The sequence below is a fragment of the Triturus cristatus genome, chromosome 2_1, assembly GCF_964204655.1.
Source record: "Triturus cristatus chromosome 2_1, aTriCri1.1, whole genome shotgun sequence".
NCBI lineage: Eukaryota > Metazoa > Chordata > Amphibia > Caudata > Salamandridae > Triturus > Triturus cristatus.
In genome coordinates this window covers 996,908,483-996,924,287 of record NC_140581.1, presented here as the reverse complement: position 1 = coordinate 996,924,287, position 15,805 = coordinate 996,908,483, and the positions used below count along the sequence as shown (strand labels likewise).

General features: G+C 45.4%; 1 protein-coding gene across 2 annotated transcripts in view; it reads left to right on the top strand.

Annotated features, from left to right (window-relative positions):
* Window positions 1–15,805, top strand: part of DENND4C (DENN domain containing 4C) — a 1,124,311-nt gene that overhangs the window by 382,935 nt on the left and 725,571 nt on the right. For both annotated transcript variants that reach the window (XM_085634595.1, XM_085634603.1), the window contains one exon: window positions 6,018–6,118. In XM_085634595.1, the coding sequence (XP_085490721.1) occupies window positions 6,018–6,118 (101 nt within the window). The remainder of the gene's footprint in view (window positions 1–6,017; window positions 6,119–15,805) is intronic.

The following is a 15,805-nucleotide window of genomic DNA, read 5'->3' as shown; positions in this document are numbered from 1 at the left end:
TGTCCGCCCAAGCTTTGGAGATGAGCTCCTCAGCCGCTCGCGAAAGTCCCGGGGTTTGCCATCTACCCCTGAAATCCTCCACGCCATGAGACACAGCGAGTTCGTGGATATCCGAGGATGAGGAGAGCCGTCCGGACCCCGGAGAAGAAGTGGGAGTCGGAGGAGTAGGATTGGAAAATCCCAGGAAAGTTCCAGAAGACCTGGAAACCACACTTGAGACCTCCACAGAGGGGTGATTAAGACTAAATCCGCTTGTTGCCTGCGGACCTGAGCTGTGGACCGGGTGATCATCGCGAAAGGAGGGAACGCATAGCTCAGTTCCTTGCTCCAATCTTGGAGAAACGCATCCGTGGCTGTCGCCCGAGGATCAGGCCTCCAACTGAAAAACTTCGGGAGCTGGTGGTCCAGGCGGGGCGCAATCATATCCACCGTAAAAGGACCCCAAAGGTCGTTGAGGGAAACAAACACCGAGCGGTCCAGTTTCCAGAGACTGGAATCGTGAAAGTGTCGGGACTGGAAGTCCGCCTCCACATTGTCGCGGCCTGGAAGATACTCTGCTGTGACGGACACCTGACTGTCCAGGCAATATTGCCAGAAACTCGCCGCTAGGTCCGACAGTGCCTTCGACTTGGTGCCTCCTAAATGATTGATGTAACGGACCGGTGACACGTTGTCCATTTTTAGGAGCACACAAGACTGCACGGAATCTCTCGTCCAACATTTTAGGGCAAATGAGCCTGCCAGAAGTTCGAGACAATTTATATGTAATTTCTGTTCTTCTGGAGACCACAAGCCCCCCCCCCCGTGGAGAGGTCTCCGTAACGTGCGCCCCAACCAAGTCTGTTCGCGTCGGATTCTATAACCATATCCGGGACAGCCCCGACGATCGCTCTTCCGTTCCACGCCTCCATGTGGGTAAACCACCATTGTATTTAGCTCCGCGCTTCGTCTGACAAGTTGACCTTGTGGGAGTACGGATATCCTTTGCGCAGAAAGTACGCCTTGAGGCGTTGGAGGGCCCTATAGTGGAGGGGACCCGGAAAAATAGCTTGAATGGAAGCCGAGAGGAGCCCCACTACTCGTGCCAATTGGCGAAGCGACACCCGCTGAGTGGCCAGGACCCGTCGCAACTTGTGGCGAATCTTTGCCAGCTTCTTGGCCTGTAAACTCAGAGTAGAGGAGGTTGAGTCTATGACTAACCCCAAGAAGGTAACTGACCGAGCCGGTTGCAAAAGGGATTTTTTTACCATTGATCACAAACCCGAGATCCTGAAGAAGAGTCACTGTCATTCGAAGTAGCTCCGTCAAAAGATGTGGGCAGGACGCCATCAAGAGGCGGTCGTCCAGATAAACAATCAGTCTGATGCCTCGTGCTCTTAGAAATTCCACTACCGGCTTGAGAACCTTGGTGAAACACCAGGGCGCTGAAGAGAGCCCGAAAGGGAGAGCTGTAAATTCGTAAACCTGATGATGCCAGGCAAACTGGAGAAAACGGCGGTGCGGTGGAAAAATCGGGATCACCAGATAAGCGTCTTTCAGGTCCAAGCGGACCATCCAATCCAGGGGGCGCAAGACATCTCGCAGAAGGTGAATCCCTTCCATTTTGAAATGGCGGTATACCAACCATTCGTTGAATTCGCTTAAGTTTATAACCAGGCGTTTGCCCCCGTCGGTCTTGTCGACCAAAAAGATGTTGCTGAGAAACCCGCGCGGGTGTAATGACGTGTGCGAAATAGCGCCCTTGTTGAGAAGGGAAGACACTTCCTCGTCCACCAGGCCTGCATCGTGTATTGAAAACTGAATGCTGCACTGGGTTTCCGACAAATTCTATATGGAACCCCCTCACTGTTTGAAGCACCCACGCGTCGTGTGATGGATAACCATGCCTCGTAACAAATGGTCAGCCGCCCCCCTATGTTTTGTGGGGAAAAAGGGTGAACACTCACCAGAGTTTGTGCTGGATGTTCCTCCTCTGAAACCTCTGCCTTTACCTCGGCGACCTCTGGTGGGGTAGAAGTTGCCAAATTTCGACTGGTCCTGATACTGTCCGGGGCCTCTCTGGCCAGTTTGGTGATTTTGCCGACCGGTCGAGCGGACCCTCCCTCGACCGGCCCCTCGAAAAACTCGAGGGAACACTTTTTTAATAGTGGACTGGGCCCGATCTAAAGAGGTAAAGGTGTTTACAAACTTGCCCAATTCCTTAATGAAGGGTTCACCGAACAGACCTCCCTGGGCAACGGCACCCGCCTCTGAATCTGCAAGGTCACCGAGTTTCGGGTCTATTTTGATAAGGAGGGACCTCCGCCGTTCGGTAGAAAGGGCGTAGTTGGCATTGCCCAGAAAAATTACTACCCGCTGAGCCCAGCCGGATAGTGTCTCGGGAGAGATCATGGAACCCGAAGCTTTTGCTTCCTCTGCCATGTCCAGGATTTTGGTGGCTGGACCTAAGACATCCAAGAGTTTATCTTGGCACGCCCTCCAAGACCTATCAATTCCCTTCTTTGGATCTCTGATAAATTTCTGTAAAAAAGTAGACATTCTAGGGTCAATCTCCGGTGTAAGCGCTACCTTAGCCTCCAGGATAGGACGCAGACATTCCGCTCGCAGGTAATTTCTCGCTTCTTTCTCTAAAGGACGCCTAATATGCTCGGCGACATATGTCGCTACTTTTTCGGCAGGCACCCAGTCCGATGAACGAGGGTGCACAATGTCGTTAGGATCTAACATATCTGAAGTTGGATGTGGCTGCGAGTCAGAGGGTACAGAAGAATCCTGAGGAACATGGGAAGGCCGGGAGGGAAGCCATGATCGAGACGGACTGGAATCGGGATCCCCAGAAGGGCCTGGCAACCCCGGGGGAAGGGATGGCAACGGGGAGACCCCAGAACCCCTGGCAGGGTGACTATCAATAAAAGCCTGCTTGAGGCGCTCAAAAGCATCTACGTCCACCCCCGGTGCACAAGGGCGTTTAGTTCGGGGGGGGGGGGGGGGGCGTGTTATCCGGACAAGTAGGAGACGGGGCAGGTAGGGGAACTGGTCTACGCTCCAGGCGCAACAACGCTTGTTCGATCTTTCTTGTTAGCCTGTCCTCTAAGGGTGAAATGGCCTGGTCCACTGCCCTGTAGATTGAGGTATCCACCGCCTCATAGAAAGCGTCACCCCAAGACATGTCCACCAAGGGATCCTCCTCCTCATGGAGGTCGTCATAATACTCCATTACGACCAAGGGAGGGATAAATTAATAGCTATGCTCCAATGGCAGTCTTTACAAACTGGGTGTCAGTTTAAAATATATTTTCACGTGGTGTAACCACAATCATATAGGGTGACTGGCCCTAAGGGGACAAAAGCTGGTAAAACACTTTTTTTTAAAAAATCACAACAATCTGGGCTGGAAAATGTCCCCTCAAAAGTAGGCCTAATGGCCAATACAAGACCTCCCAGGAGGCGCCAGCGCGCTTAAGCGCAATTACCAGACTCGTAAGCCTTTCACCAGAAGGAACGAGCGATATTAATCAAAGAAAACGGCTGCGAGCAACTACCTATGGCTCGCGTGCCGACTACGGACCGTAAAACGGCGTCTTCCAGCTCCAGGGCTCCGTGAAGGAATTGCGCGCGTGTCTCTGGTAAACAGTTTGAAAACCCCAGAGATGCGCCGCGCTAGTCCCTGCCTCCGGACCGAAGCCTGCACACCAGCTCAATACCGCGTAGGAGTGAGGGAAAACCCTCGCTCCTGCGGCGAAATCTCTCTGACGAACGCAATACGCGTTCAAAACTATAAGTAACAGCGCGTCGAAAATATTTAACCTCCGAAAATACTTAAGAAATCAACCCGAGCAACTCGGCGCTCCACCGCTTAAAAGCGGCGCCGCCTATAAACAAACGCGCTTAATACACCAGATCATACAGGTGAAAATATATCCACAATAGCAGTGAAAATCATTACATTCCAAGCCCCCCTCAACCCTGAGAAGAATGTGAGGGAACTTAACTGGCTGCGCAGCAGCGAAGAAAGAGGAGAACAGGACACTAACAAGGGACTATGTGGAGCCTTACAGACCCTGATTGGACGTTCTCTTTATTTGATTGGTTGTTACAAATGACTACTTTTTTCCCTATGGTTCATGGGAAACGTAGTATTGTTAGTTCTTTCATGCTGCTGTGTGAATAAAGTGAAGAAAGAAGGCATAATCCTCACCTCCGGTCCTGACATAGATTTACACTTGTGGTAGGTATTTCTTCAATAGCTGTACCATAAACTGATATCTGCCCAGATTTGCATTTTATTATGGCTAGGCCCCCACAGTGGAATTTTATGCTGGACTTCTCTTGAGGATTTATGCAATTTAGTTAATTGTCTGTAGCATTACATTTTAGGCTTTTAACTGTTCTAGTGTGGATTTAACATTTAAGTGTTTTCAACTTTTTAATTGACACTGCACTTTCATAGCTCTATGGAGGCTATGCAAATAGAGTAGCCATTTAATGGCCAGGCAAGGCTCCGCCCCGTCAACCTCAACACTTAATTAGACTACCAACATTCAATAAAAATGACTAAACAATAAAAACACCTAAAACATTAATAAAAAACTCTTTGTTGATTTCTACTTAATTATTCTAAATGTATTCTGCTGTACAGTTGCAAGACTTGGACTAATAAACTAAACAGATTAATTCCTAAGTAACATGTAGCATATGCACAATTCAGTTTTAGTATATCTATCCTAATGTTGAAAGTTTGTATTAGAATTAAAATGCTTTGGCAAACGAAATACAAATATAAAACAATGTCTTTGTCACTCAGGAATGTTTCAGCAAAACTAACAATTTCTACATAAAGCATGAATAACCAGTGCTGTTGATATCGTCTGCTTTTTGCCTAGAATTACTTTAAATGGAATCTTCAGCTGTAAATCTTGGTTAGCCAGTACCTCTTTCTCTTTGACTCTTTAATAAATTGTTTCTCCAAAGACTGTTTTAAACATAACATTATTTATACCAGTTCCTGTTTATCAATAGAATGTATTTGTTATTACAGTTAAGTCTGGACGGTGAGCACTGCTCGCCGGGTTTGGAAGTTTTCCGCGTTACGTGGAGCGCGCGGAGTTGAGCGGGGTTTTTTTCCCACCCTCGCGTTCATCAACGTCAAGTTGGCAAGCGAGGAAAATCCACCTCCCGGCGAGATTTTTCCACGTTCGCGATCGTTGTCATCAAGTTGGCGAGCGCGGAAAATAACCTCCCAGAGAGATTTCTCAACACGGGCTGTCCGATTTCTCATTGCGAGTGGTCACGTATACCGTGACCGCTCGCATTGAGAAACCGTCCGTTCGCGTTGAGAAAAGCTGCCGCTCGAGTAAAAATCCACTAGAGCGGCAGAAAGGAAGCGGCGTCCGCTTGCGCTGTGCATGGTGCCGTTCGCGATGATTGCACAGTGGCGATAAGCACCTGGCACTGAAAAATCATTGCGAACGGCATTTATCTAAAGATACTCCGCTGCTTGCGGAGCTCCGCATAGCGCAACTGAGTTTTTTTTGCACTTAGTGGAGTTCCGCGTAGCCGAACTCCGCCCAGGCTTAATTACAGTTCGCGTCGACTTTCTGCATCTTCTTGTTTTGGTAAAACTACTTTTCTTAGTTTATGTATAGGTGCAGAATGTTAGTCTTGTGGAAACTGAATATATTTGTATAGTCCATTGCACAAGTTAATATTCGCACACCTCTGCAGTTTTGTACCTGAGAAAGAAGGAAATAGTAGGCACACTGTGCCACTTATAGAGTGGGTTATTAAAGCAATTGTTCTGTACCAAATACCAATGCTGGATAAAGTTCTGCTAGCAGCAAATCCATGGCTGATTCTGGTTTGCACTATCATTAAATTAAAGGGCACGACCCTTCTTGTTTTACTTTTGTTTTTGTTGTTCTGTTTTTATGGTTTCTTCTGGAAGTCCTCAAGTTCAGCGCCTGAAAAAAAAATGGTTCTCTGAAAATCTCTGATTTATCATTTTCTTGTACATACAGATCAGATGAAAAGAAAACCATTAACTGGAAACTCCTACCCAAGAAGCCATGCAAGAATTTACTGGGTGCCTTAAGAAAAGTATATCCCAAACTATCAGCAGGTAACAAAAGGCTGTCTTTTGTGCTTAAGTGGTGAGAGGGTAGGGTGGGACAGTGATTTTTCTCTCCTTCTCTCTTTTCTAGTCTGCCTCCCCAGTGTACGCTTTGACCTATTTCTTCTCTCTCATATATGTCAACTATTGTCTCCTATGGTAACGTCTTCTTGCAAAGTCTTCACCTTACGAATATCTGCTTGTGCCAGGCTAGATCTGAAAATAATATCTCATGAAAATGGTCTCCAGTGCCGTCAAGTGCCACTAGGCAAATCTAATCGCAGCTTCGACCATCCAGGAAGTGCTGACAATGCCCTGTTTATGATGCTACCTGAAGTGCTGGTCTTAGTTGAGTTCTTTCTTACCTTACTGACCGAGGCCAAATCTCTTTGATGTAAAATCAAATTCCTCAGTACTTTAAATGCTACTCCCCATGCAGACTAAGTCATATATTGCCTCCTACGACTGCAAGCTTCAAGCCCTGTCAATGTTGCAGGAAGGGATCCCTGTCGGATCCCCATGACATATGCATATGCTTTCTGAGCCATGATTAAGATTCCTCGCCTTGCTACGCCTATGTCTTCATGCATCTGAATACATTAGAGAGCAGGAAGGCAAGTTATTTATGACTTAGTACATTAGAAGACTCCAAACATTCCCTCTTTCCTTTCTCAGGTAGGTCTCCTGACGGGTGTTCCCCAACATTTGTTTTCTTCCTGGGAGCTGATCTTGTTACTTAAAAAGCTTAGCCTGGAGTTTCTGACTCAGACTGCTGAGGCCTTTCAACTGGACTTATTGGATCTATTCAGACCGCCCCTTCTCCTATGCTCCTTCCGACTTCCAAGGGTGGCAACACACCCTTGGGTCTGCAAGTTACAGCAGCTCTGGCCTGATGCCTCCAGAACCAGCCTTGGTGCGTGCAGCTTCCACCAAGGTCACCGTATCCAAGGCCCCAGTCCAGATGGCTTCATTGCTTTCCAGCAAAGCCCTTGATGTTTGAAGCCATTCTTCAAGTGGCCAGAGAAAAGACTATAGTTTCCTTTAAGGGCCAACTGTTTCCTTACCCTCTTCCATAGCCCAGTGGCTTGCACATATAGAACTCCTCTTGAACTCAGATTGAGAAGCACTGAACAGGTTTACCCTGAATGTTTAGGTACAGTGAGGATGAGGATTTAGAGGCTGATCATTTTCTATCTCATCTCACAGACACTGTGCTCTTCTTAGATCTTGGAAATGCCAGTGTCCTTGTAACATTTCCAGAAGGTAATATCCCTATTACTCAGGCCCTCTTTTGGAGGAAGTATGTTCATTTACATTTTGTGTGTGTGAAGTAGCAGAGATGGTCGAGATGCACCTACCATTGGCAGAGCCTAAGCAACATTCTTGTAGAAATCCAACATCTGTCTTCTCTAGCATTGGATCTTTCATATAGTCACTTACTTGAAGCATTCCTCTGGTCAGGCTGGGAATCTCCAGTAAAATTAAAGAGTAGTAAAATGTTTCGAAATAGCCATAGGCCTCAACAACAGTGTTTGTTTAGTAGTGGATCCACCTCATTTGAAGCAATCTGAACTTAGGCCAAAGAGGTGGAAGTATTTGCTGTCCTGCTCTTCCTTGAGCCACCATAGGTCAGATTTCTACCGCATGTCGTGTGAGAGGGATTTAACAGGGAGAGCTCTGCTCTAACCTTTCAGTGACCTTAATCTGTTACTTTTTCTGGTTTACCCTGGTACAGAACCAGCCCTACCTATTTTCAGCCTAAGGTAAGTTGTTCTTAAGGAAAATTTCTATTTAATTGGGCCGGAGAGACCTTTTCATTTATCAGATGTCACCAGCTCTTACCATCTCTGACAGAGAAGATATCTGTTTTCAAGGCATGCAATAATTGTTGAAAAGAAAAGGTTTATACTGATGACCTAAATAAATGTCTAATGTATTTATCGCCTTTACACTATGCACAAGCCTACGCTCTGGCGTTTGTAGAGCCTGTCCACCAAAGATCCTAAGCGACAGAGAAGGGAGACTAGCTCTATATGTGTTCGAGAAGAAAAAATACCCTCCTGCAAAGGTGGATGAACCCTCTTTAGGGAATGATTCAGTGGAAAGTGGTCCTCCAAGCACTGCCGTGAAGGTTTCTAAAAAAACAAACCAAAAAAAACAGGCGGCATTGTGGACTTTCCTTAGCTGGACTTACAACCTAAAGGGCCTGCAGCCATCTCTCTTCTCTCAAAAGACGGGGGTTCCCAGGTGAAACGCTCAAACATGAAGGTCACAAGTTTGCACAAAATCAAGCCTTCTGGACAATCAGCGTGATTTCCAATCTCCACTGGTGTCTACCTTGTTGTCAGTGTCAAAGAGAAATACACAGTCGATGACCCTAGCAGTGTCACTATGAGAGCATAGCGAGACCATCAGCAACGTCTAGATCATCATCTTCAGCGACATCAAGAATTTCCTTGCTACCGATGTCGGCCTAGGCATTGATACAGAAGACGACTATAATGTCAAACAGATTTTTCACAATTGAAGTGACCGTGAGGCTGTCTACGTAAATTTTGGACTCTGAATTTGAAAGGAAATACAATGACTAAGATGCCTCTGAGCCTGCTTACAGCCCATTGCAACTAGATGACCACTACGTGGCAGAATTTGAAGAGGATGCCTTATATGAAGGCGACGCCTTTCAGAAGTATGATTACCAGTCACGGAATTTTGGGCCACAGCACCCTTGACAACTCTATAACCATCCTCATGGCTTGGCAGAATCTGTTGATTTGTTTCTAAATCTAGTGCAACATGATGGAAACGTTTCAGTCGCTACTTCCACAGCAAACTGCAGGACAACCCATGTCCACCCCTTCTGTGCCTCCATCGCTATCACCACCTCCTCTGCATCCACCACAACTCCCTCCCAAACTACCACCAAGAATCCAACCTCCAAATACAGTAACATTGATGCTGGTGTCACTAGCCCCTCAAAACATTAGAGAAGAGGCTCTTCTGAATCCCCTTATTCAGACTTGGATGAAGAAGGCGAATTGCCTCATGATGAAGGTCCCGGTGAATGGGAAGACTATGATGCACATTAAGAAGGTGATAAGTCTCCTATTCAACTGGATACTCCTCCGGATGACGTAATGTTTTCCATGTACTAATCGAGAGAGCGGGTAAAAAAATTCAACCTACCAATGACCTCTGTGGTATATGATTTTAAGGAACTACCATGTAAGGCTGTAAAGTATATTCCCATCCTAGACTTTATCTATTAACAGATCTGAAATTAATGAAAATGCTGGCCTCCTTTAAAGAAGAAATATAAGGCTCCTGACACCTATAGCCTGCCACATGGCCATCCAAAGCCCAACTCTTTCATGGCCTCTGTGGCTCAGCGAAAAACCCAGTAATGTCTTCCTTTGCACCCCTAGATGGGGGTAGGAGATGCATTGGCAATTTTGGCTGTCAAGTTGCTTCCATGGTGGCTACAGCAATTCTAGGCCACTATGACCATCAGATGTGGCATGCCATCTCACCGCTAATTGATATGGTTAAAAAACTTTGTTGGAGAATGAACAACAATTTTAGTGGCTGTTGATGTAGCTCTGGATGTGTCCAATGCATGTTTTTGTCAATTGACAGGAGTTGCTGTTTTGAGACTGCAGGGTTGGTTGTGGTCCACTGCTTCCCATCCTGATGTCCCAGCAAATATTTTGGACATGCCATTTGATGGAGCCACCTTGTTTGGAAAGCATTTTGTTGAATCTTTACAGAAGATTAAAACGCATGCAGCGAAATATCTGGAAAAACTCCAATATCACAATTCAAGCTTCATGCCTTTTCATGGCTCAAGAAAATCCACCAGTAGGCGGGCAAACCCATCCATATCATGTGTTCAACCAGGGTTTTATTCCCAACAGAAAGAACAGACAAAACTATGTCAGGTTTTCTTAATCAATAGGAGCGTCTCACAAGCGTCTTCCCAGGACCGGCAAAAACTTGACTTCTCCCAGCAGCGCCTCTAATATACCCACATCAATCTGGAGGAGTAGAATTTCCCTTTTGCCCTTGCATGGAAGTCCATAATAACGGAGCACTTGGTGAGGCAGATTGTTCATTCAGGGCATACCTTGGAGATTATTCAGAAGCCTACAGTCTGTCTACCCAGGAAGAATCCTAGTCTTCACTTAAGGGAGCTGCAACAGGAAATTCTCCTGCTCCTCTCAAAGGAGGAATGGAAGCAGTAGATACTTATTTTCACATCCCAAAGTTGTGGGGCATAAGAGGGTCAGCTCTAAGTCTCTGTTTTAGTTTCATGTTTTAGCTTGATATAATTTTCTAATGGTGACATTTTACATGCTTTGCGCTTACATGATAATGTACTGAAAAATTATTATACATGCTGTTAATTTCTTAGCAAGCATTATCCTGTTATTGGTGCACTTTTTCTAAAGCTAGACACATAGAACACAATGCCCTCGTATTTGGTTGTTCAATTGGAAACAGTTTTACAGTTCCAGACTAACCATCGCATCAGCTCTGCACCCTTGACACAGTGCGATTGGAATAGTGCTTTTATTATATAAACAACCTCTGCATTACATTTGGCAGAGGAGCACTTCTGCTGGGATTGTCCTGGAACGCAACGCAATGTGGCTGAGATGCAGTACTGCTGACTCTGACCGCTGTCCTGCAAAGGACGATAGCCTGTTCTGCACAGTGGATTTCCTGATATATCACACTCGGGTATGGGTGGGCAGTTAGGTTGTCCTCTGTAGTTTGTACCCATGAGGATAATTATGCACATGTTTGCAGGGTAAGCCGGAGAGAATTGACAGAACAGTTTCCAATTCTCAAGGGGGTTCGCCAAGGCTGTGTCTTGGCATCCACTTTATTCTCTGTGCACCTCAACAAGATCATACGCTTTTTTCCCAGTTTCCCCACTGACACCCCTACTCTGGCTGGTACAAAAGACGCATAGTGGTTTGCAGCGAGTGTTAACTCGCTTTGAAGAATTTTGAAATACCTGTGGCCTTCAGATCAGTTCCGCAAAGACTTTGTTTAGGACCCTCAATAAACACGAGTCGCTTAGGGGGAGATTAGAGCTGGGGGGTACATTGCTAGAAAGGGTAGATGTATTTACTTGGCTGACTCTATTGTTCATCGTCTCATGGAAACCGCAGCTGGACCTTGCGTCACTCAGACACAATCATTTTGCTGGTACTTTTATCAAAGAGCACAGCTCTTTTATCAAAGAGCACAGCTCTTCCTACTGCAAACCCATCGCCCCGGCATTACAAATCTGCGATGCCCAGTCAGTGGGTTCTGCTTTGTATAGCTCTGAGCTGTGGGGTTTTACTAATAAAAGTTCTGAAAATAGGTTTCTGCGTAGCCTAGCTCGCCTTTCTGCCAGTACCCCATTAGTACCATTAATGTTAGACAGGGGCAGGAATCTAATAGATGACTTAGCAAGGCTTTTTTTCCTGCTGTTTTGAAGAAGGCTGTGGAATCACCCAAAAGTGCCAACAAATAGACTTGCCTTGACTCCATTAGAGCCAGGGGCTAAAGCAATCCCCAAATGAACCACACCACTTCATCTTAGTTGTAGCCTTTGGTCATTGGAAGCCCAATCCCACTGCTAAATTTCCGATCCCACTGACCTTCTCACATAGGGCTTATTGCATTTGTGCTTTCTGCACTGAACAGGTTATGAAATTACTCAGGAATTTGAAGCCACCCTACGTCTTATTCATGTATGTCTCAAGAAATCCCATTCTTGTACGCTGTGATGCTATGACTCTCATATGATGTATTTTTATCTGTCTATACTTTCATTGTATATACCTGTACTTTTATTTGATTTACATTGCTTTTATGACTGATATGTTGAATAAAGCTTAAAAATTGTATTTGAGAACTGCCCCAAGAGATCTCACAGAGAGTACTCCCACTATGCTCTCGATAATATAGGTAGTGTTAGGTAGGAGTATAATTATATAATCACATAGTAATGTTATATTGCTTGAACAGTGTTTGTCACCATCTTGGTAATGCTGGTTACAATGCTTTGTTTCTTCTGTCTAATAATTGCAGCACACTTTCTATACAAGAATATGATTGTTCCAACAAATGTTTGAAAAGCCAATTTGTATCTTTCTTGTGTACCTTGGGCATGCAAAAGTAAACAACGAAAGGGTAGATCCGTTTCCGTTTTCCTTGGGGCGTGAAGGAGTGGTCATGTTCGAGGTTGTTGATACCATCTGGTACCCTGGTATGGTTAGGGGTTCAGATGGGGCACTGTGAGCTAGCTAGGAACCAGGCCAATATTTTCTGATATGTGTGAACTCAGTGCCAAGATTCTGAAGATTATGTTGTCCAGATACCCAGTCCTACTTAATTTGTAGGAACCGTATAACACCAGTACATTTAAAGCACTGAAAATGATTTCACTTTCAAGTGGCAGGGCAGCATTACCAATTCAAGGTGCTTCCCTTTGATCTTAAGTCAGCACCATGGATTTTCAACAAGCGCCTAGCCCCAGCTGTTGCTTACCTCAAATGTCAGGGTCACCATGTATCCCTACTTGATGACTGGCTGGTCAAAGCCCTGTCAAAAGAAAAAGCAACAATTTGATGATTGCCTGCGTCAACCTTTCACGAAATAGTTTTGACATGGAATGTCGACAGTAACCCTCAGAACCTCAAGCAATGCTAAAATTCTTAAGAGTGATACTGGGCACACTGCTGAGAAAAGCTTTCCCCTCTACAGAGAGATGACAAAAGCTCCTTTCCATTGCAAGTACCACCTCTGCCAAACCCTTTGTCACAGGAAGAAAATGCAAGTGTCTACTGGATCTGAGGGGCCAGGAAACAAGAACTTTATAGGCAATGGCAACAAATTCATGGCTCTTGGGATGAAATAGTCCTAGTCGCAAGGCATCTGAAGCAAGCACTGGTACAGTGGCAGATCCCTACTAATCTTAACGCGGGGCTTTCCTTCTATCCTTTACCGGACAGAGTGATACTTGCAACAGACGCCTCCTGGTACAGTGGCAGATCCCTACTAATCTTAACGCAGGGCTTTCCTTCTATCCTTTATCGGACAGAGTGATACCTGCAACAGACGCCTCCATGGTAGACTGGGGAGCTTGCATACAAAAACTCTTGACCAGATGTTTCTGATCAGATGAGCAAAAGAAGCTGCACTTCAACATCCTGGAGCTCCTGACCATAAGACTGGGTCTCAATGCATTTTTCCAAGGCCAACATGTCAAGCGTTTCTTATAAGAATAGCTAACACAACATCTATGTTTTACATAGTGAAACAAGGAGGGACGTGATCTTGGACTCTCTCAAAAGAGGCACAGTAACTGTGGGAATGGAAACACAATATTAGAAAGCCCATAAGGGGATCATTCCTTAATCTACTTGAAAAAATTATTTAGAAGACTTAATATTATTTTTCTTAGGACCGTGTCTGTTAATCTAAAGAAGTAAGCAACCGAGTAAGAAAAAGACTACTTTGACAATCACATGTTTTTTACTCCTAAACAAAGAACGTTAAAAAGTAGATAGTCTCAAATAAAATAAGTGGTTAAGTAAGTTCTAGCTTTCAACTCCTGAGTGACTCTTAACAGTCCAGATTATTACAGTTAATAAACAGTGTCACAGGCAGTGTTGATCCACTCTTGTTATGAGGTAGATGGTCAGACAACCGATCTGTTGATGAAAAGGTTACTTATGTATTGACTGAAAATTACTTGATTGTGCGGAGGCAAGTAGTGGAAGGACGACAACGTGGTAAGGGCATAGGTGGCAGCTAGTCCTACCCCGCTTGGCGCCAGCTTTGCAGAGGAATTAATTAACTGTCTGATGTGTATCTTGTTTTGACAAGAGGAAACGTTTTTAAAAACAAAATTTTTTACCTTGTAAATTGTAATTTGGTGAATCTGTTGTAGGGACCTCCTGTTGTCAGATATCTAGTGTCACGCTGTTTTAAAATACATTCACGCATGCACTGAGGGATCAGACGTTGCTTTAAAGTTTAAAAAGTGCTTACTCGCCCGGTCCGACCCATCAGCCAATCACGGGTGCGGAGGGCGGGACAGTGACAGGCCCACACAGGAAGGCGAGCGGTTAGCGCTCTAGCTCCCATTTATTCGAGGGCTATTTAGGCTGCGAGGAGGCTCCGAATTTTGCGGTAAGGGCATAGGTGGCAGCTAGTCCCGACCCCGCTTGGCGCCAGCTTTGCAGAGGAATTAATTAACTGTCTGATGTGTATCTTGTTTTGACAAGAGGAAACGTTTTTAAAAACAAAATTTTTTACCTTGTAAATTGTAATTTGGTGAATCTGTTGTAGGGACCGCCTGTTGTCAGATATCTAGTGTTCGCTGTTTTAAAATACATTCACGCACGCACTGAGGGATCAGACGTTGCTTTAAAGTTTAAAAAGTGCTTACTCGCCCGCTCCGACCCATCAGCCAATCACGGGTGCGGAGGGCGGGACAGTGACAGGCCCACACAGGAAGGCGAGCGGTTAGCGCTCTAGCTTCCATTTATTCGAGGGCTATTTAGCCACTCGTCTCCCCTAGCGCGCAGCGTGGGCACGCAGCATGGCGCCTAATTCTGCGCCAAAGACTAGCCCGTCTGCGCCCGTCCGCGACCGGACGGGGCCAGGGCCAGGGGGCTATGAAGAATTGCTTACACACCTCAGAGACCATGTCCGGTCACCGGATAACCTACAGCTCTCAGGTACTGAGAGATATGCGTAATCATCTCCCGAAGATATGTAACGTAGTCAGGGAACTAACGTTAGAAGGCCCATTCACCTGTTGGGTATGTCATACACATTTTGGAGAGGAATGTAACCAATTGAACGAACTAGATGGCTCACACTCTAAAGTGCAAAAAACTGTCCCGATGATTCACAAAATGGATAGTATCCCCCGGGGTAGTAAAAATCTGCTCTGTAATATTCGCTCATTAGCGAAGCATGCCACTCACGTATGGGACCTTATATCTACTGAGAAACCCGATCTCTGTTTCTTAACAGAAACATGGCTTAAGCCACACTCGGTTCCAGCTGTTACATTGGGTATCCCGGTGGGGTATAAAATAGTCAGGCTAGACCGTCCTAATAAAACAGGAGGGGGAGTGGCGATTGTTCATAAGGAGGAAGTGAACATCATTATCCTTGATGAAATATGTACACCCGAGATGGAAGTACTAATTTTTAAAATTAATTCAACACCCAGGGAACAGAGGAAGGGAGCTTTGGTATATCGTCCACCAGGCCCAAGTGGGAACTTCTCTGTTGCACTCATAGAGGCCTTAGTGCCATATATACAAGAAAACCAGGACTTCCTATTGGTGGGGGATTTTAACGTACATAGTGAGTCCGAGACATGTACAGAGGCTAAAACTCTTCTATTGGATTTAGATTCCCTGGGACTTAAAAAGATTAACCATGGGCCCACTCATGAGGCAGGTCACACTTTGGATTTAGTTCTGTCGAACTCATCCTTCATTAAATGCATGACACCTACACAGGTAGAGTGGACAGATCATTTTATTTTAAAATTCTGTACTGCTTCCAGGTATAAGCCACGAACACAGACCGCCTTAGCTAGTAAGAGGAGACCTTGGCATAAACTCACCATGGAAGCGTTTAGAGAAAAGTATAAAACCTTCCTGTTTGAGAATT